Source organism: Meleagris gallopavo, chromosome 31, assembly GCF_905368555.1.
Source record: "Meleagris gallopavo chromosome 31, MGAL_WU_HG_1.1, whole genome shotgun sequence".
NCBI classification, from domain to species: Eukaryota; Metazoa; Chordata; class Aves; order Galliformes; family Phasianidae; genus Meleagris; species Meleagris gallopavo.
In genome coordinates this window covers 1,556,054-1,572,945 of record NC_139434.1, presented here as the reverse complement: position 1 = coordinate 1,572,945, position 16,892 = coordinate 1,556,054, and the positions used below count along the sequence as shown (strand labels likewise).

The 16,892-nt window shown below is 67.3% G+C and overlaps 2 protein-coding genes across 2 annotated transcripts in view; both read right to left on the bottom strand.

Annotated features, from left to right (window-relative positions):
- The window catches only part of KMT2D (lysine methyltransferase 2D), a 29,619-nt gene extending 20,134 nt beyond the window's left edge, over nucleotides 1-9,485 (bottom strand). Inside the window, 25 exon segments of the mRNA XM_085212079.1 lie at nucleotides 126-243; nucleotides 426-542; nucleotides 622-765; nucleotides 843-1,061; nucleotides 1,162-1,206; nucleotides 1,294-1,403; nucleotides 1,670-1,834; nucleotides 1,912-2,093; nucleotides 2,262-2,366; nucleotides 2,444-2,554; nucleotides 2,952-3,065; nucleotides 3,204-4,054; nucleotides 4,143-4,277; nucleotides 4,474-4,581; nucleotides 4,625-5,192; nucleotides 5,248-5,398; nucleotides 5,524-5,690; nucleotides 5,774-5,888; nucleotides 5,961-6,126; nucleotides 6,255-6,417; nucleotides 6,543-6,649; nucleotides 6,836-7,064; nucleotides 7,154-7,280; nucleotides 7,399-7,481; nucleotides 9,190-9,485. Coding sequence (XP_085068205.1) covers nucleotides 126-243; nucleotides 426-542; nucleotides 622-765; nucleotides 843-1,061; nucleotides 1,162-1,206; nucleotides 1,294-1,403; nucleotides 1,670-1,834; nucleotides 1,912-2,093; nucleotides 2,262-2,366; nucleotides 2,444-2,554; nucleotides 2,952-3,065; nucleotides 3,204-4,054; nucleotides 4,143-4,277; nucleotides 4,474-4,581; nucleotides 4,625-5,192; nucleotides 5,248-5,398; nucleotides 5,524-5,690; nucleotides 5,774-5,888; nucleotides 5,961-6,126; nucleotides 6,255-6,396 — 3,833 coding nt within the window. The 5' untranslated portion in view covers nucleotides 6,397-6,417; nucleotides 6,543-6,649; nucleotides 6,836-7,064; ... (1 more) ...; nucleotides 7,399-7,481; nucleotides 9,190-9,485.
- A 1,862-nt stretch (nucleotides 9,486-11,347) lies between these two features.
- Nucleotides 11,348-16,788, bottom strand: DHH (desert hedgehog signaling molecule). The gene is made up of 3 exons (XM_085212489.1): nucleotides 15,285-16,788; nucleotides 13,673-13,934; nucleotides 11,348-13,161 (listed from the first exon to the last, which is right to left on the bottom strand). The coding sequence occupies exons 1-3, from the start codon at nucleotides 15,585-15,587 to the stop codon at nucleotides 12,437-12,439; spliced, it is 1,290 nt and encodes a 429-aa protein (XP_085068615.1). The 5' UTR covers nucleotides 15,588-16,788; the 3' UTR covers nucleotides 11,348-12,436.
- Between the last annotated feature and the right edge of the window lie 104 nt (nucleotides 16,789-16,892).

The window sequence follows — 16,892 nt, the reverse complement described above, 5'->3', positions numbered from 1 at the left end:
GCACCCCCACCATGCAGCCCTGCGCCATCCCATCACCCCCACCCTGGCCAGAACGGTTCCCCTATCTTTCCTATCCCCGTTTGTTCCCATCCAACCTCTTTCCATCTGCCCATCCCACCTGCAAGTATGGAGGGAACATGTCTTCCAGTTTGCTCTTTTTCCGTGCACGGCGTTTCTTCTTCTCGTCCCCCTCAGCTGAGCCTGGATCCAGGCCACCCTCTGCAGGGAGGTCCCCTGGAGCTCCTACAAACGGCATTACCATCCCTGTTACCATCTCTTCTCAAGGCTGTCCCTATGCTGCGGGAAGAGCTCGGGTATGGCACTATCACAGCACTCCAAAATGTACCCTCCAGTCTCTCTCCATCCCCTGGGGATGGGGGGGGACACCATAAAGGGGCTGGGGGACAGGCTCTGTGGGTCCCTACCATCCTCTGGGTGCCCCTCTGCGCTCAGCCCCTCACGTCCCACTTCAGCCAGCACTGCTGGGACCTTCTTCAGGCGGGTGTGGGACTTGCGCTGCCGCACCATGAAGCCACCGATGCCTGGGGACAGAGGAGCACGCAGAGGTCACAGTGGGTCCAGGGAGGTTTGGGGCTGTGGGCAGCCACGGGCAGCACTCACCAGGTCGGTAAGGTTTGCGCTTCCTCTTCTTGCACTCATCTGGGTCCTCCAGCCCCTTCCCCGAGTCCACGTCAGCCCCCACGTCGCGGTCGGGGCTGGCTGGAGCCTCCAGCTTGATCTCACACTCCATGTGCTCCACACCCACTGTCAAAAGGGGGAAGCGTATCAGCAGGGCTCTCATAGCACCCCTTCCCCCAGCTTACCCACTGGGGAAGGCGCACCTTCAGCCTTGAGCAGCTCGTCAGCGTCCAGGTCGCCATCCTTCTTCTCATCAGGACCCAGGGGGTCTCCCCCCTCCAGCCCCCCATCCCCATTCAGGGCACCCAGACGAGGGGCTTTGCGCTGCCGCCGTTTGTGCAGGGGGGACATGGTGAGGTTGCGCAGCACCGCCATGCCCGTCTCCGTCAGCCAGACGCCCTCAAAACGGAAATACTGGGGCTCTGCGGGGACAAAAGCTGGCGTTGGCGGGGACAAGAGACAGCTGGGTGCACAGCCAGATCCCCGCGGGGCCGATGGCACCCACCGCAGCACCATACGTACCTGGCTCCTTGGCCTTGGCCAACATGTCTGGCGTGGGCACAGGTGCTGCAGGGGTTGAAGCAGACAAAGGTGAGTCCTCACTGCCCCACGGCCCCCAACCCCACGGGTTCCCCCCTCGCCCCAGGCGCTCACCCGCCGGTTTGATCACGTAGGGCTGACAGGCGCTGCAGTCGAAGCCTTCATCCGCTGCCTGCTCCACCTCCTCCTCGGTGAAGAGGCTGTCGCACGCCGCGTGCAGCCACCTGCGGGCAGCAGGGAACAATCACACACCCCAGCCACCCCAAAGACACCCACGGAGCAGCTGCCCCCACTGGGATGCTTTGGAACAGCACGCAGAACAGCAACGGGGAGCAGAAAACCTCTGGGATGAGACCCTGCAAGGCTCGCTCAGCAGGACACCCCTGCGCAGCTCCAAAGCAGCCACACGATGAACCCCAGCACCAAACTGTGATGAATGGGGCTGAAATCCACCCCGACCTCCCCCAGATCCACGTGCTGCAGGGCTCACCGATCGCAGTGGCGGCACTGGATGAGCAGATCATCCTCCACGTACTTCTCTCGGCAGAAGGGGCAGACGACGAGGCTGGCGCAGGGCGCGCAGTGCGTGTAGTTGTTCTGCCACTCGCAGTGGAAGCCAGGGGAAGCTGCCCCGCACTGCACGCAGCACACACACCTGGGGAAAAGGGCAGGGGGTTCGACACCAGCCCCACACCGCCCTCCCTGTGCTCCCCCCAGGGACCCCTCGAGCACCATTTGCACTTCCATCCGCCTTTGGGCACGGTCTGCAGCGGCGGGTCCAGGCAGTAGGTGTGGTAGCTGATGTCGCAGTCGTCGCAGAGCAGAAGCCGGGACGGGTCGGAGGCTTTGCCACACACCTCGCAGACGATGCACTCCACGCAGCGCCAACCCTTCAGCAGCATCACCTTCGTGATCTGAGGACAGCGGGGTGAGCAGAGGGCAGAGCCAGAGCGGCAGGGCGCACCGACACGGACGCGGCATCACCCCCCGTGTGCCCCCGGCCGTTGCCACAGCCGTAAAGGAGTCTGGGCACAGCATCAACCCCTCCGGCTCCCCCCAAGGCTGATCCCAGCCCTACTCACCTTGCTGTTGACGCAGTAGGGGTGGTAGCACTGGGAGCATTGAGAACACGCCAGGAGGTGACCCTCGGCGCCGCGCCCGAAGCTGCCGCACACCACGCACATGTCCTGCAGGACGGAGGTGTGAGGGGAGCGGAGGGGATGCAGCCCTGTCCCACCTGCTCACCCTGCACCGCTCCGCTCACCTGCATGAGCACAAACTTGTCGGTGTTGGAGAAAAGGACGACCGTGTTCTGCATCGTGTCATCGTCATCTTCATCCTCCTCCTTGCTGGGCGAGCTCTCCACGTCTGCGAGCTGAGGGCAGGCAGGGGGCTCAGGCCCAGGGACCCCCGCTTGCTTGCCACACAGTTTGGTGGGCAACAGCCACAGCCCAGGGCCCACAAGGACGGACACACACACACACACACACACACACCCACCCACCCACCCACACCACCCACCAGCAGCTGCCCTCTCCCCAGGGCCCAGCTCTGCACCAGCCCTGTGCTGGTAGGATGAAGCCCCCCACCCTACAGCATTACATCCAGGACCCCAGCCCACCCCACATCGAAACCCTGAGGGCTCCCCGAGCCGTTCTGAGGGACTGGGATGGAGGAGATGGGGATGGAGGGGACATCCTCGGCTCTCAGCCCCGCTGCCTAGCAGCTCGGGGACACCCCAGCCCCCCACCCTTACCCCAGCCCAGCCTTACTGCTAAAGTGTCAACGGATGAGGTGGTCGACTTCAGGCGTGCACGGCCCCGGCCCCGGGTGCCATGGGACCCACCTCGGGGGCGTCTCCGCCCGGGGAAGCTGCTGCTGCGACCCTAGGGGCCAAGAGGAGAGGGGGGTTATAGCAAGCTGGGGGGGTGACCCAAGCAGAACCCACCACGTGCCTCAGCACAGCCCCCATCCCACCCCATTGCTCCAGGGCGATGCTGGGAGGGCTGGGGTCTCTCCTGTACCTGCTTGACACGGGAGCGCCCTGGGGAGCTGCGCCGCCGGCCCTTGTCTGCATCCCCTTTGGCTGCTGGCTCGAAGAGCAGCGAGTCGTCGGTCTCAGCGCCCATCGGCAGCGACCCGGCGTCCTCCTTCTGCAGGCTGGCATCACCCGAGGCCGGCCCCAGCTCCAGGGACAGCGAGCCCCCACCTTCAGGGTCTGGCGAGCCCAGCAGAGGCTCCGAGCCAGGGAAGCTGCTGCTCGTGTCCCCTTGGCTCAGGTTGGAGATCTCGTTGAGGATATCGGGCCGAGGGCGCAGGGTAGGGGGCTCGGGGCCCCCCTCGTCCCCACGTTCCAGCAGCTTCTCCCCAGCCGTGCACACTTCCATGGGGGTCTCGAGGCCCAGCTCCTCTGGCTCCAGGAGCAGAGGGGATCCCTTGGATTCAGGGTTCCCCCCCGCCCGCCCTTCCTCCAGCCCGTCCTCCTCACTCAGCGGTGGGGAGCTCCCGCTGGTGCCCTCCCGCTCCAGCCTCGGTGCTTCTTCTTCCTCCTCCTCTTCTTCCTCAGGCAGGCCCTGGAAGGGCCCCAGCTCTGGGGGTGGGCTGGCATGGGTGCCATCTCCAGGGGGGCTTCTCGATGAGTCGCCCTCACCGCCGCCCGTCTCCATCTCCTCATCCTCGGGGGGCTCGGCAGGGGCTGGGGTGCAGGCAGGGGAGCCCAGAGGGGGCGGCGGGGAGCCAGGGGGCTCCGTGTCCATGGTGGTGCCGGGGCTCCTGGGGGGCTCAGGCAGGGCTGGTGTGGGGGGCTCAGACACATCATCCTCTGTGGTGTGAGGCGAGGGGTCTGGAGGGCGGGCGGGCGAGACGGCGCAGAGATCTGGGGGTTGGAGGTGGCGACAGTGATGCTGCAGCCCTCAGCAGAGAACCCCCCCCCCCCCCCAGTCCCTGTGTGCCCCCAGACCCACCTGGAGGAGCAGGGGGTGGCAGTGCCATCTCGGGGGGCAGCAATGGCTCTGGCTCCAGCTCCATCTCCTCTTCAGGGGGCACCTCTGGGGCCAGCTCAGGGGCTTCCTCTGCCACAGCCACCTCAGGGAGGAGACCTGCAGGATGGGGTGTGGGTCAGGGGGGCCACAGGGGGCCCTTCGCCATTTGGTTTGGACCCCCAGCCCCTCACGTGCCCCATAGCACAGCATCAAAGCATGAAAACAAGCAACAAACCAAGAATCTCAAGTGTGAAACCCTCTCATCCTCAGGGAACAGAGTGGGAAGAGTGATGGACTGGGGGTCCCCACTTACCTGGCGGTTTGGGGTCCTCCTCAGCAGGCAGCTTGCAGGGGAGCAGATCTTCAGGGTGCAGCTCTTCAGGGGTGGCAGCTCGCTGACGGGCGGCTCCTTGAGCAGCAGCTCATCAAGGGGTGCTTCATTAGCAGGCAGTTCATCAAGGTGCTGCTCGCTGGGGGTGGCTCATCAGGGGGCTGCTCAGCGAGGGGCAACTCATCCAGCAGTGGCTTTTCGGAGGGCAGCTCCTCGGGGGGCTGCTCATCAAGTAATTCCTTTTCAGACAGCAGCTCAATGGGGGGCTGCTCATCCAGAGGGGGCTTTCCGGGGCGCTGCTCTTCGAGGGGCTGCTCGTCCAGTGGTGGTTTTTCAGGGGGCATCTCATCAACTTGGGGCTCGTTGGGGGGCCGCTCATCCAGGGGCAGCTCGTCAAGAGTAAGCTCACTGATGGGGGGCTTGCTGGGGGGAGGCTTCTCGAGGGGCAGCTCGTCGAGGTGTGGCTCATCAGGGGGCAATTTCTCCAGGGGCACCTCGCTTCGGGGGGATTTGCTGAGGGGAGGTCGATCAGGGGGCAGCTCGTCCAGAGATGGTCCATCAGAGGGTGTCTCGCTGGGGGGTGCCTCGCTGGGGGCCATCTCGTTAGGGGGCAGCTCGTCCGGGGGAGTGCTCTCGGGCAGCAGTTCATCAGGAGGGGGTTCGTTGTGGTGCAGCACGTGGGGCTGTGGCTCATCGGGGGGCTGCGTGTCGGGGGGCAGCTCATCGGGGAGCAACTTCTCAAGGGGCGGCTCTTCAGGGGGCACCTCGCTGGGGGAGATTCCTCATGGCCTGGGGGTGTCTCCTCGGGTCCCCCCCAAGCCGTAGCTCCTCGTTGTGCCCCTCAGGCTCAGGCTCCAGTGCAGGGACGGGCATCTCAGCTGGTTCACCGCGCTCAGGGGATGTCGACCTGGATGGGGGGGGAACACAGCGAGGGGGTGAGGACCGCAGCCCCCACCCCCATTCTCCAAGGCTGCGGGAATGCCACCAAGTTGGCACACCCAGGACCCCCGCCATCCTCTCATCCCAACTCACGCCTGGGCAGGGGGCTCCAGCTGGGGGGCTCGTTCCTGCGCCCCTTTGGCTTCCTTGGCCGCACGCTGCTGCTGGCAGCCCTCACACACTGAGAAGCTCTGGTGCCACTGGCAGCCCGGGTCGAGCTCCGATGGACGCCGGCCGCAATCCGAGCACAGCCGGCAGTTCTGGGGGCAGAGGGCACATCAAGACGGGGGTCCGGGCAACCCCACGCTCCCCCAAAAAGTGGGGACAGGGCAGCAGGGCACACCTTGCACTTCCAGGAGTCAGCAGGGACGCCCTCGATGGCCGGCTCCATGCAGAAGGTGTGGTAGCCCTTATCGCACGCCTCGCACACCAGCATCATGGAGTCCTCACCGGGCTGCCTGCGGGGCACAGCGGGGACGTCAGGGCCGTCCTCCCACACAGCTCCCATCCCCGTGGTGGGGGATCCTCACCTGCAGGTTTGGCACACTTTGCACTCCGGGCATTGCCACCCCGAGCGTTTGCGGGGCGTCAGGGCGATGTCCAGGCAGGTGCCATGGTAGTGCTGCCCGCAGCTGGTGCAGAAGAGCAGGTCCCGCAGGTCGCCCGGCCCGTCGCAAACCACGCAGCGTGCATCCTCTGCCCCGGGAGAGACGAGTGTGATGGACACCAGAAACCCAGCAGCACGCCAGCAGCCAGGCCTGACATCGGATTGTGCCCCCGTAGCCCCCCAGCCCCTCGTTTACGAGGCAGAACCCAGCACGCACCCATCTGCACCGCCTCGCCCAGGTGCTCTGGACACAGCAGCCGCAGCGTCTTCATAGACTGGAAGGAGCCACTGGCAGCAGCACAGGGGAAGTGGTAGAAATGGGGGCAGGCGGCCGCCCGGCACGGGATGGTGGCCCCCATCCGCTGACAGTGTTCACATTTCTGCAAGCAGAGCAGGCAGGGATCAGGGCTGGGGGCTGAGTGATGCCACCCAACCCTTGGAGACGGGTCCAGGCTGCTTTCCTGCTGCCCAACCCTCCCCCAAGCCCATCCCAGAACCCACTCACCTGTGAGATCCCTGAGAAAACAGCTCTGCCCACGCCGCTCAGCCCCGCTGCGTCCTGCTCCACGCCAGCAGACCAGGCTGCACAGCAGCGGTGAACCCAGCAGTGCCCTGCAGGGAGGGGCATCGAGGATGGGAACGAAGAATGGGGGAACCCCAGGGAGACTGCAGTACCACGGGGACCATGAGATGGGGGGACCCCAAGGGGCACTGCGGGACAAGGGGGGATCCCAGGGGCCCATGGGATGGAGATGACCCCAAGAAGGGGTCACTGAGCAGCACTGGGACCACACTCACCCGTCGGCTCAAAGAGCTGCACCGCTGTCACCCGCTCGGAGAAGCCGATCTGTGCCAGCTCATCACCCACCGGCCCCAGCTCTGGGGGGCCTCGCTGGGACCCTCAGGGGGCTGCTGCCCCCCCAGCCCTTCCAACCAGTTGGGCGCCGGCTCGAAGCGCTGCAGCTCCCGCTGCCCGTGCGGGCTCCAGTCCCCACAGTTGCAGAGGGCGCAGCGGCGGGTCGGCGTGCTGGGAGGGACGGAGGGCATAAGGGACACACAGAACCCCCTTCGCCCCATTACCGGCCCCACGCCGCCCCCCAAACCTCCCACTCTCACCTGCTGGCCCCGCCGGGTCCCTTCGTGTCCGTGCTCTCCAGCTCCGGCCCCGCAGTCGCTCCTTCTGGAGGTTTCAGGGGGTCCCCCTCAGCGCTCCCCATGTCCTCCGAGGATGCGGCCGCATCGGCTGTGGGGAAAGCAGCCATCAGCACAGGCGGGGAAGGACATCCCGAGCCCATGGGGTCAGGGGGGGCAGAGCACCAGGACCCCCCTCCCTCCCCCCCAGCATTCTGCCATGCGCTCACCTGGCGCGTCCGCGTCCTTGTCCTCGCTGGGCGGTTTCTGTTCATCCATTCTGCCTCCTGCGTCCCTCTGGAGAGGCCCACGGCTGCCAGGGCACAAAAGCCATGAGCTGGGGGGGTTGTGGGGGGGTTACAGAGCCATCCTGCCCCCCTCCTCCCAAAGGGCACAAGAAGAGCATCAGCCCAGAAACGAAGAACCAACGGGTTCACATTCCCTCTCTGAGGCCCTCTGCCCCGTTCCTGCATCGAGCTGCAGTCGGTTCACGTGGCCAGGGGGTCCCTGAGACCCTTTGCCCCATGGAGACACCCCCCAACACCGAAGCCCCCCCCTCCCAAAGACCCCCGGGTTGGGGTGGGCGCAGCACAGAGATATCCGGGGAGCGAACGGAGCAGCGCAGTGTATGTAGGGCAGCACAGTCCCATCCCCCCCCCCCCCCCAACGAGGCCATGCAGATCGGGGTCTTCACTAAAGCTGGGAGGGGGAGAACTCCCCCAGCCCACTCCCCTCAATGCGTGGGGGGGGGGGGGGGCACCGGGACCCCCGCTACGGAGCCACCCACGTGCAGCCACACGGGCTGTGAGGGGCAAAGTGCCCCAGAACAACCAGCACTGTGCTGGGGGGGGAGCAGAAGAAGAAGGGGGGGGAGCACAGTGACAACAAGATGACCCCCCTCCCCCAAAAAAAAAGTGCCCCGGTGCCTCAGTTTCCCCAGAGGCAGTACTGACCCACCAGGGCCCCCACACCCCATTAGGGCCACGAGGGCCATGTGGGCAAAACCCCACTGCAGCACTGAGCAAAACACATGGGGGGGGGGGGGGAAGGGGGGGCACCCCAAATTTCTGGGCAAAAAGACCCGAAAATGGTCCAAATCACAGCGAGCAGCAAAAGTACGGCCCTGAGAAAAAGGGGGGGGGGACAGCAGGGAGCCGACCCTACAGCTTCATAGGGACCCCCACCCCAAACCCCACCGATCTGGGGGGGGCCCCACACCCCAAACGCTGCACCCACCGGGGGGGTCCCGCTGGGGAGCCGGGTCCAAACACGGGGTTCTATAAGGGGGGGGGACCGGGGGGGCTGCAGGGTTTGCTGCGTGGATCCGGGGGGGTCACAGCAGTTCCACCCCCCCCCCCCCCCAAACAACTCATCCCGGTGACCCCAATCCCGACCCTCCCCCCCCCCTCGGCTCTCTGAAGGCCCTCAAAAGGGGAGGGGGGGGAACAAAACACGACCCCCCCCAGCCCCAGAACACAGAACCACCCCCCAGGACCCCCCCCACCCCCCAAGGCCTCACCAGGCCGGGCCGCGGCCTACAGCGGGCACCGGCACCAACAGCGCCCGGCTCGGCCGCACCGCGATCGAACGGCGGCGGAACGGCGGGGAAACAGCGATAAAACGGGGGAGGGGGGGGCGCGGGGAGGGGGAGCAAAACGGAACCGCGAACCGAACCGAGAGCGGAACCCGAGGCCTGAAAACCGGGCCTGGACACAAAGAGAGCCCCGGGCCCGCGCTCCGAGCTCCGTTACCGGGATAGGCCGCACCGCCCCCCCCCTCCCCTTTTAAAGCCCCCTCCCCAAAATCCCCTCGCGGTGAACCGGGGGGCGGCGGGGCGGCGGCGGCGCGGGGACTTTTTCCTTCCGGGGAGCGGCGGCGGGAGGGGGGGGGGGGGGGGGCGCGCTGGGAACGGGGAGGAAAACGTGGCCCCCCCACCCCCCACGAACCGAACCCCCCCCCCCCCTCCCGGACCCGAAGCCGAGCCGCTCCCGGTGCCGCCCCGGCGGTTCGCGGTTCCTTACCCGCCCTACCGGGCCCCGGGAGCGGGGCGGGAGGTGGTCCCCGGTGCGGCCATTTCTAAAGGAAAGGAGATCCCGAGGTCCCGGTTCGGGCAGCCCCGCCCCGTTCCGGTCCGTTGCGCCGTTCGGGTCGGGGGGCGCCGCGCCCGCACTATTTGGCGGCGGAGGAGGAAGAGGAGGAAAGGGGGGGGTTCGGCGGAGGGAGACGCGAGGAGGGCGCGGCGCTGCGGCTGCAGGGGGAGGGCCGGCTCGGGCCGCAGCGCCGCGCTGTGCCGGGAGGGATCCCTCCGCCGGGTTTAACCCCGCCGGCGCCGGAGCGGGAGGAGCGCACGTGGGCGAAGGGAGGGGAAAAGGGGGGATGGGGGGGGGGGGCGGCTCCGGGTACCGGGAGTGGGGCGGAGTCACGTGATGATTCGGTTCCGGTGATCCGGTTCCGGTGTTCTGAGCCTCCGCTCGAGGTTTTGGGGGTTGGAAATGGGTTTCTGGGTCCGCCCACGAATGTCTGTGGGGGTAAAGGTGGGTGTGGGGTTGGAGCATCCACGGGATAAAGGGAGCCACGCGTTACGTGGGGTGTGAGGGGGGGGGTCCGGCGTTGGGAGCGGTGATGGGAGGCAAAGGGAGCCGCCCCGGGACGCTGGAAGCCGGTTGCAATCGTGGCCACGCGTGTCCGTGGGGTCCCATGTTGGGTGCCACAAACGGCGGCTCCAGGATCGGCCCCACTCGTGTCCATCCCGCAGGGAAGGGGGGAAACGGATCCCTGTTGACATGAATGGGCACAGCCGCCACCCCCCCTCCCCCCCCCCCCCGCCACGTGCCTCCTCCTGCACCTAATGGGTAATTAGCCGCAATTATTCCCCCTTCCCCCCTCCCAGCCGGGTAACCGGATTGAAACCCAACGCGTGGGTTTGGGGTCCCCGGGTCCCTCCTCACCCCGCACCCGACTCCAGCTGTTCCCATTTAAAATGTTTGATTTTGGAGCCCCCCCCCCCCCCCCACCGCAAAGAAAATCCACCGCAGTGACCTGAGGAGGTGCTGCCGGAGCTCTGCCACAGGATTTATCCACCTACTCTCCATCTCCCGCCCCAGGTCAGCTGGGGACGTGGGGACATCAAACCCGAAGTCCGTCGCCTCTCCATCCCCCCCCCCCCCCAGACCGAGCTCTCTTTGGCCGAGGATCACGCAGTCGTTGGAGCTCACCTTCACCTCTCACTTGGGGGTTGGCCTGGGGGGACCACGGGGAGCCCGCAGCGCTTTGCAGAGCCAGGGCAGCCCCCGGACAGGGCAGCGCCCACTGCGTTTCGACGCAGCTCCTATGGGAGCTGTGACCCCGCAGCTCCGTCCCTCACCTCCACTTCCATGGAGCCACCACCCCGCGCAGGGCCCGGGGACGCTCAGAGCTTAGGATCCCTCCAGCTCCATAACATCACCTGCCCCTCACGCCCCCTCCCTCCCCCCTCAGAGCTCCCCACAGCCACCACGATGCTGCGGGTGCACAGGGGGGTGAATGGGGCTGCACAGAACCCCCCCCCGTTGGAAGTAGGGCCACCTCCTTCTCTGTCACACTTGTCCCCAAGGAGGGCACCCGGAGGACTTCTGCTCCACGCTGTGGGATCACAGCACTCCACGAGGGTCCCTTCACAAAATAGCGCTCCGGGGGGGTTACCTGGGGTCCCCCCATTGCTTCCAGCCCCACGATGGGGGGAGACGGAGCCCTACAGAGAGAACACAGCCGTTCCTCCGCGCCCACGGCACCGTTAAGGGGATGCAGCCCCCGGTCGGCCGCAGGATGATGGAACTCCCAGCCCCGTGGGCGGCCCCCACTCGTGCCCTATGCTGTGGGTGGGGGGTCAGAGCGGGGCGGGCGGGCGCAGCACACGGCGCTATAAAGGCGCAACGCCGCGGGGGGGCGGTGCCGCCGCCACTACGCCGGGAGAACCACGTGACCACAACACCGCCCGCTCGCCGCTCCCATTGGCCAAGAGGCGGCGGATGGGCGGGGCTAAGAGGTGGCGCATGCTCGGTGGCCGCCGCGGCTCCATTCATGAAAACGGAGAGAAAGCGGGGAGCCACGTGGTTGCAGCGCACCTGCACGAGCCACGCGGGAGGGCGGCCGCAGGGACCCCCCCCCAATATCCATCCGTACCCCGACCCACAGCACCTCAAGGGTCGTAGATTCTCTTTATTTCCTGAAAGAATTAAATATTAACATTATTTTTTTTTAACAGAAGTGGTTAAAAGCGCGTTCTTCTCCACCCTCCCCCCCCCTCCGCCCCGCTGCGAGGCGTGCGGTGCCGAGCGCATTTATATTATCATTTATAAATAGAAAAATAAAACTCTTAATGGGGGGGGAGGTTAGCGGTTAGCGTGGGTTAGAGCTGGGACCCCCCCCTCCCCGTGCCCATGGCACACACCGGGATCGGATCCCCCACAGCACTGAGCCACGTGGGGATGGAGACCCCCACGGGTGGCAGAGGTTTCCCCCCCTCCAAGGTGCCAGCAGCAGCAGGTGGGGGTGGGTTCACCGAATTTGGCCTCGGTGCAAAGACCCCAGCCCCATTCCACAGTGATTAATAAAGCAATAAATACGGGGGGGGGGGTGGGAGAGTGGGGGGGCACGAGGCACCTGGCAGCGCTGTGGTGGGCGTGGAGCTGAGCTGTGGTCCCTGTGCTGCCCCCACTGTCACCCCCAGCATCACCCACCTGGGGGCACCCATCCCAGGGACAGATGCCTGAGGGCGAGGGGTGCCCACATGGTGGGGGGGACACCTGGGGGGGGGGAGGGGACGACACCCAATGTGGGGATCCACTCAAGGAGTGCCCACCTGAGGGCCACCCACCCAGGGGACACCCACATGGGGTCTCCCAATGAGGGGCACCCACCTGGGGGGAGCATACCTTGGGGAGACACACCTGGGGGGGGTCCACACCTGAGGGATGCCCATCCAGGGTCACCCACTCGAGGAGTGCCCACCTGAGGGGCTCCCACCCACAGGACACCCAGTGAGGGGCACCAATCTGAGAGATGCCCACCCAGGGGACACCCACATGGGGTCTCCCAATGAGGGGCACCCACCTGGGGGGGAAGAGTGGGGGAGGGGGGGGCTACCTGGGGGAGACACACCTGGTGAGGATCCGCACCTGAGGGGCTCCCCACCCAGAGGACACCCAGTGAGAGGCACCAATCTGAGAGATGCCCACCCAGGGGACACCCACCCCCAGCACAGGCCTGGAGGTGCCCCACACCCCCTGCTCACCCTCCAGGCTCCAAGCACCGAACTCCCAGCGGCGAGTCCCCAGGAGGGGGCGTCCCAACCCCCCCCCCCGCACCCTCACGGCCCAGCACGCCGCGTGCCAGGCGGTACAGCAGCCGCGAGTACCAATGCACGCCCACCTCGGGCACCGTCCCATTCCCCGGCTCGGGGCGGGCCGGCAGCAGCGAGAGGAGCCCGTGGAAGAGCCGCAGCGGAGCGAAGGCGCGGTGAGCCCAGCGGTGGCTCTCCAGGACAGCGTAGCAGGATGCCAGCACCCCGTTCACCAGGAGGGTCCCGTGGGAGGTGAGCGGGGCGAACACCCCGATCCCTTCCTCCCTCGACACCCTCAGCACCTTTGCAGGACGCAACCCTTCGTCCCCGTGGGCCAACACGGCGTCCCCCGGGCGCAGCCGACGGGCGAAGACGGGCAGGAAGGTGGCGGAGCCGTTGGTGACCCCTCGTGAGGCGAAAACGAGGTGGGACGGGGTGAGCAGCAGCCGTTGGGATGGAGAAACCGTCTCGATGGCCACGAAGGACGCGCGTTGGCCGAGGTCGCGGTGTAGGAAGAGCAGCACTTGGGTGGGCACCAGGCGCCCGCCCGGCTCGGCTCCCAGCACCCAGTCACCCCGCCGAAGCTCAGCCAAACCCCGGCTCTCACCGCTCCGCAGCGTCACCATGGCGTGGCCGGGGAAGCAGCCGCCGGTGCGGATGGCCAAGGAGTTATCTGGGGGGTGGGAGGGGAGAGAGTGGTGTTTATAGGGCGGGGGGCGTCCCCAGGAGGAGCCGCTCCGACCGGACCCGGAACAAAGTGGGTATTTTCCGACACCCTCCCTCCCCCCTCTCCCTCGGGGTTCCTGTGTGCAGAGTTCTTTTGTCCACCCGCACTGATGCCTTTTGTTCCTCTGCTGGGGATGGTGACATTTAGGGCCGCTTTCGCTTCTGGGCCGGATGGACGGATGGGGGCCGTTGACCAAAGTGGCCACAGGGTGAGGGCTGCACCTAAAAACCTGTAACTGTGTTCAGTGCCCACGTGGGGCACTGAGCCTGGAGGGTGGCTGTGGTTGTGCCAAATTTTGGGGTGGAAGCCAAAAAGCTTGGAGGGAGCCAGGCTGGGGCCAAGCAGAGCCTGAGCGCTGGGGCTGTGAGCATCCTACGTGGCTCTGGGATGCCATAGGGGAGCAGAGGGTGCTGTGGGGCCATCGATTGGGGTCTTCAACCCCCCGCCAGCCCCATACCTGCTCTGACGGAGACATGGATGTGAGCTTTGGACTCATAGTAGACCCAATCGAAGCCGGCCTCGACAGCCAGCCGTGCCAGCATCCCGTATTTGTGGCGATCCCGATCCGACGTGGTGATGTCCAGCGCCCGGCCCTCGTAGTGCAGCGAGTCGGGGAGGTGGTGGCCGTCCTCGTCCCACCCCTCTGTCACCCGCAGCCTCACCCCCGGCCACATGTTCATCACAGCGATGGCCAAAGAGTTCACCCGCTCCTTGCAGCGCTGGGGGGGGGATAAACAACAGTGTGACCCCCAGATCCACCGTTCTGCAGGACCCCAATGTTCTGCAGGACCTTACAAACGTTCCAGCCCTACTCGGGATGCGGGAGGACGGATGGACACCTGGCCCAAGTGGGGTTTGGAAGGAGCAGAGGGGCTGCAGGCTGGGGGGGGGGGTCACTGATGGTGCCCCCATCCCTCAGAGGGGCACAGCTGAGCTGCCCCCCCCGGGTTGAATATTAACACACCCTGAGGTGCTGCGGTGGTGCCCGTGCAATGGGGCGGAAAGGGCACGGGACAGTGCTGGGAGTCACCTTCCCCACAGCCATGGGGTGACTGATTAACCCAACCTGGGGGGGGGGGAGGGGTGCAGCCGACCTGAACCAGCCCCACAACGGCACTACGGGGCTCAGTGCCAGGGCTGGGCAGGATGGGTGCAGCTCCCACGGTGCAGGGGGACAACGTCAGAGTCCCATAAGGGTGAGACTTGGGGGTCCCACACGGCTCTGGGGGGGCCGTGGTGATGTGCAGCATAGGGGGCAGAGTCCGTTCCCACCCCCGCAGCCGGTGGGGTCGTGGCACCTCCCGATGGCCCGGTGCCCCCCGGTCCTCCGTGCAACAAAGCTGCTCCCGGGAGCGCGAAGCCGCGGGGGCGGCAGTGCGGGGCCCGGTCCCGGAGCGGCCCGGCCCGGAGGGGGACCCGGCATGCGGCGGGGGGGCAGGAATGCACCCGGCCCGGCCCGGCCCGGCCCGGCGACAATAGGCTCCTTCCAGCCCGGCGCTGACCTCAGGCTCCGGGAATGCTGGAACGGCCACAAAGGGCTCTTTCAGCCGCCCGCACCCCCGGGTCCGGCTCCGTGCCCGCGGCCCACCGGGCTCCGCCGCCCCGGCCCCACCGCCCCCTCCGCGGGAACCGCCTGGACCACTCGCAGCATCCCCGGTCGCCATGACGACCGCGCAGCCGCCCGTCTCCATGACAACGGCGAGCATCGCGACGGGGCGACGCGCAGCCCAGGACCCCCCTCCCGGGGGGCTCTCCCCGGTGCCGCCCCCTCCTCGTTGTTCCTCCCCGGGGTTGGAGGACAGCTGAGGCTCCCGGGGACCCCCGGTGTTGCGCCCCCCGTTAAACCGCGGCGTGGATCCTCCGGAGCCGGGAGCGCTCCGCTGCTGCTCCGCCGACGGCACCGGGATGCGAATGGCGGGAGGGAGAAGCCAGGAAACCCTACGGAGGAGGCACCGGGAGGGTCGGCGCCCCCCGGGGGTGGGTCGGGGCTGCCCAGGACCGTTCGACCGCGTCTCCTCCCCGCCCCCGTTCCGCCGCCCCGCGCCCCCGGTCCCGTTCGCAGCCCCCACCTCCGTCATGAGGCGATCCGCCCCCGTGTTCTCCTCGTCCTTGAAGATGATGTCGGGGTTGTAGTTGGGCACCAACTCCCTGAAGCGTTCCGACCCCCGCAGCACTTTGCCCTCCGCCCTCCCGCTCGCTCCCAGCGTCTGCTCGGGGACGTTGGGCACGAACTGTTTGTAGAGCAGCGGGGAAAGCTGCCGCCGTCCGAACCGCCGCCGCCCCACCGGGCCCCGACCCGGTCCGCAGCACAGCACCGGGGCGGCCAGCAGGAGAGCGAGAAGGGCGAGGACGAACGGACCGCACCGGGACATCCCGGTGCTCTGCGGCCCCCGTTTGGTCACCGGGGGCGCGGGGGGGTCGGAGCGGGCATGGCACCGGCGGGGCGGCCCCGGGGCTTTTAGAGGGTCCCGGTGCACAGGGCGGGCCGGCGGCGTTTCCTTTTCACACCCACGGCTCCGGGATCGGCGCTCGGGTGGGATCCGTGAGCCCCGCGCTGCCCCCGGGGCCGCCACCCGCTGCGGTTCTGTCCCGGTGGAACCGATGCAGACCGGGAATCGGCACCGGGCGCTGCCCCCCCACCGGCACCGGCACCGCGACCCGATTCCACCCTCACCCCCCTGCTGTACTGAACCCTGCGCTCCGGTACCGGATCCGTTCCTCTCTCCCAGCACCGGTACCGGTACCCCTTTCTCCTAATCTGTTCCCTTCTCCCGGTACCGGAGTCCTCCTTATCCCCTAAGCTCTGATACCAGGCCGGTTCCCCTCTCACAGCACCGGTACCGGGATCCCCTTCTCCTTATCCTATCACAGGGTACCGGTGCCACCCCGTTCCCCACTCCCGGTACCGGGATCCCCTTCTCCTTATCCTACCACAGCTCTCCAATTGCGTTTCATCACATTCCGTCAATACGGGACCCCTCTTCCCGTCACCGCTCCCCGGTACCGCCGTTATCCCACCGCTGCACCTCCGGTACCGACACCCTTTGGCACAGCCCCGTTACCCGAACCCCCTTCCCGGTGCTGCCCCGATTCCGCTGCTCGCTCCGATCCCCGGTACCGGTACCGCTGCCCGCTCCGGGACTCCCCCGGGCCGGGTGCCCCCCACCCGTTGCCGCTCCGCTCCGGCACTGGGCAGCGGCTCCGGGTCCCCACGGCTCCGCCTCGGAGCGGCGGCCGCAGCCCATCCCCCGGGGCCGCCCCCACGGGGCTGCGCTGCCCGGGACGGCCCCTCCGGGACCGGGATCACGGGCACCCCAGCGACAGGTTCACGTCACCCCCTGCACCGAACCGTGCCAACCCCCCCAAGCCCGGGACCCTCAGCCACCACTCAGGTGCACCCAAAGGTGCCCAGAGGAAAGGCAGGAAGGGGTGAAGAAGTCCGGCGGCAGAATGTGCCCCCCCCTCCCCCCCCCCAGCCCCGGTGCCAGCCCAGGGTGAGGGGAGCGAGGGGAAAGCGGGCACCGATGGCCTCATTTCCTGCTATATAAACCCAGTTTCCTGCACTTCCTGCTCAACCCCGGCCCGTGGGGGGGGGGGGGGGGGTGTAAAGCCCCCCCCCGCGTGAAGGGTGGGGGGGTGCAGCTTGGCATGGCCCCAGGCCGGGCAGGATGGGTGGG

Coding starts and splice junctions, on each gene's coding strand:
- DHH (XM_085212489.1), bottom strand. CDS start 15,587: ATGTCCCGGTGCGGTCCGTTCGTCCTCGCCCTTCTCGCTCTCCTGCTG. Junction 13,935..15,284: donor CGGATCGCCTCATGACGGAG/GTGGGGGCTGCG, acceptor TCCCCCCCCCAG/CGCTGCAAGGAGCGGGTGAA. Junction 13,162..13,672: donor CCATGTCTCCGTCAGAGCAG/GTATGGGGCTGG, acceptor CCCACCCCCCAG/ATAACTCCTTGGCCATCCGC.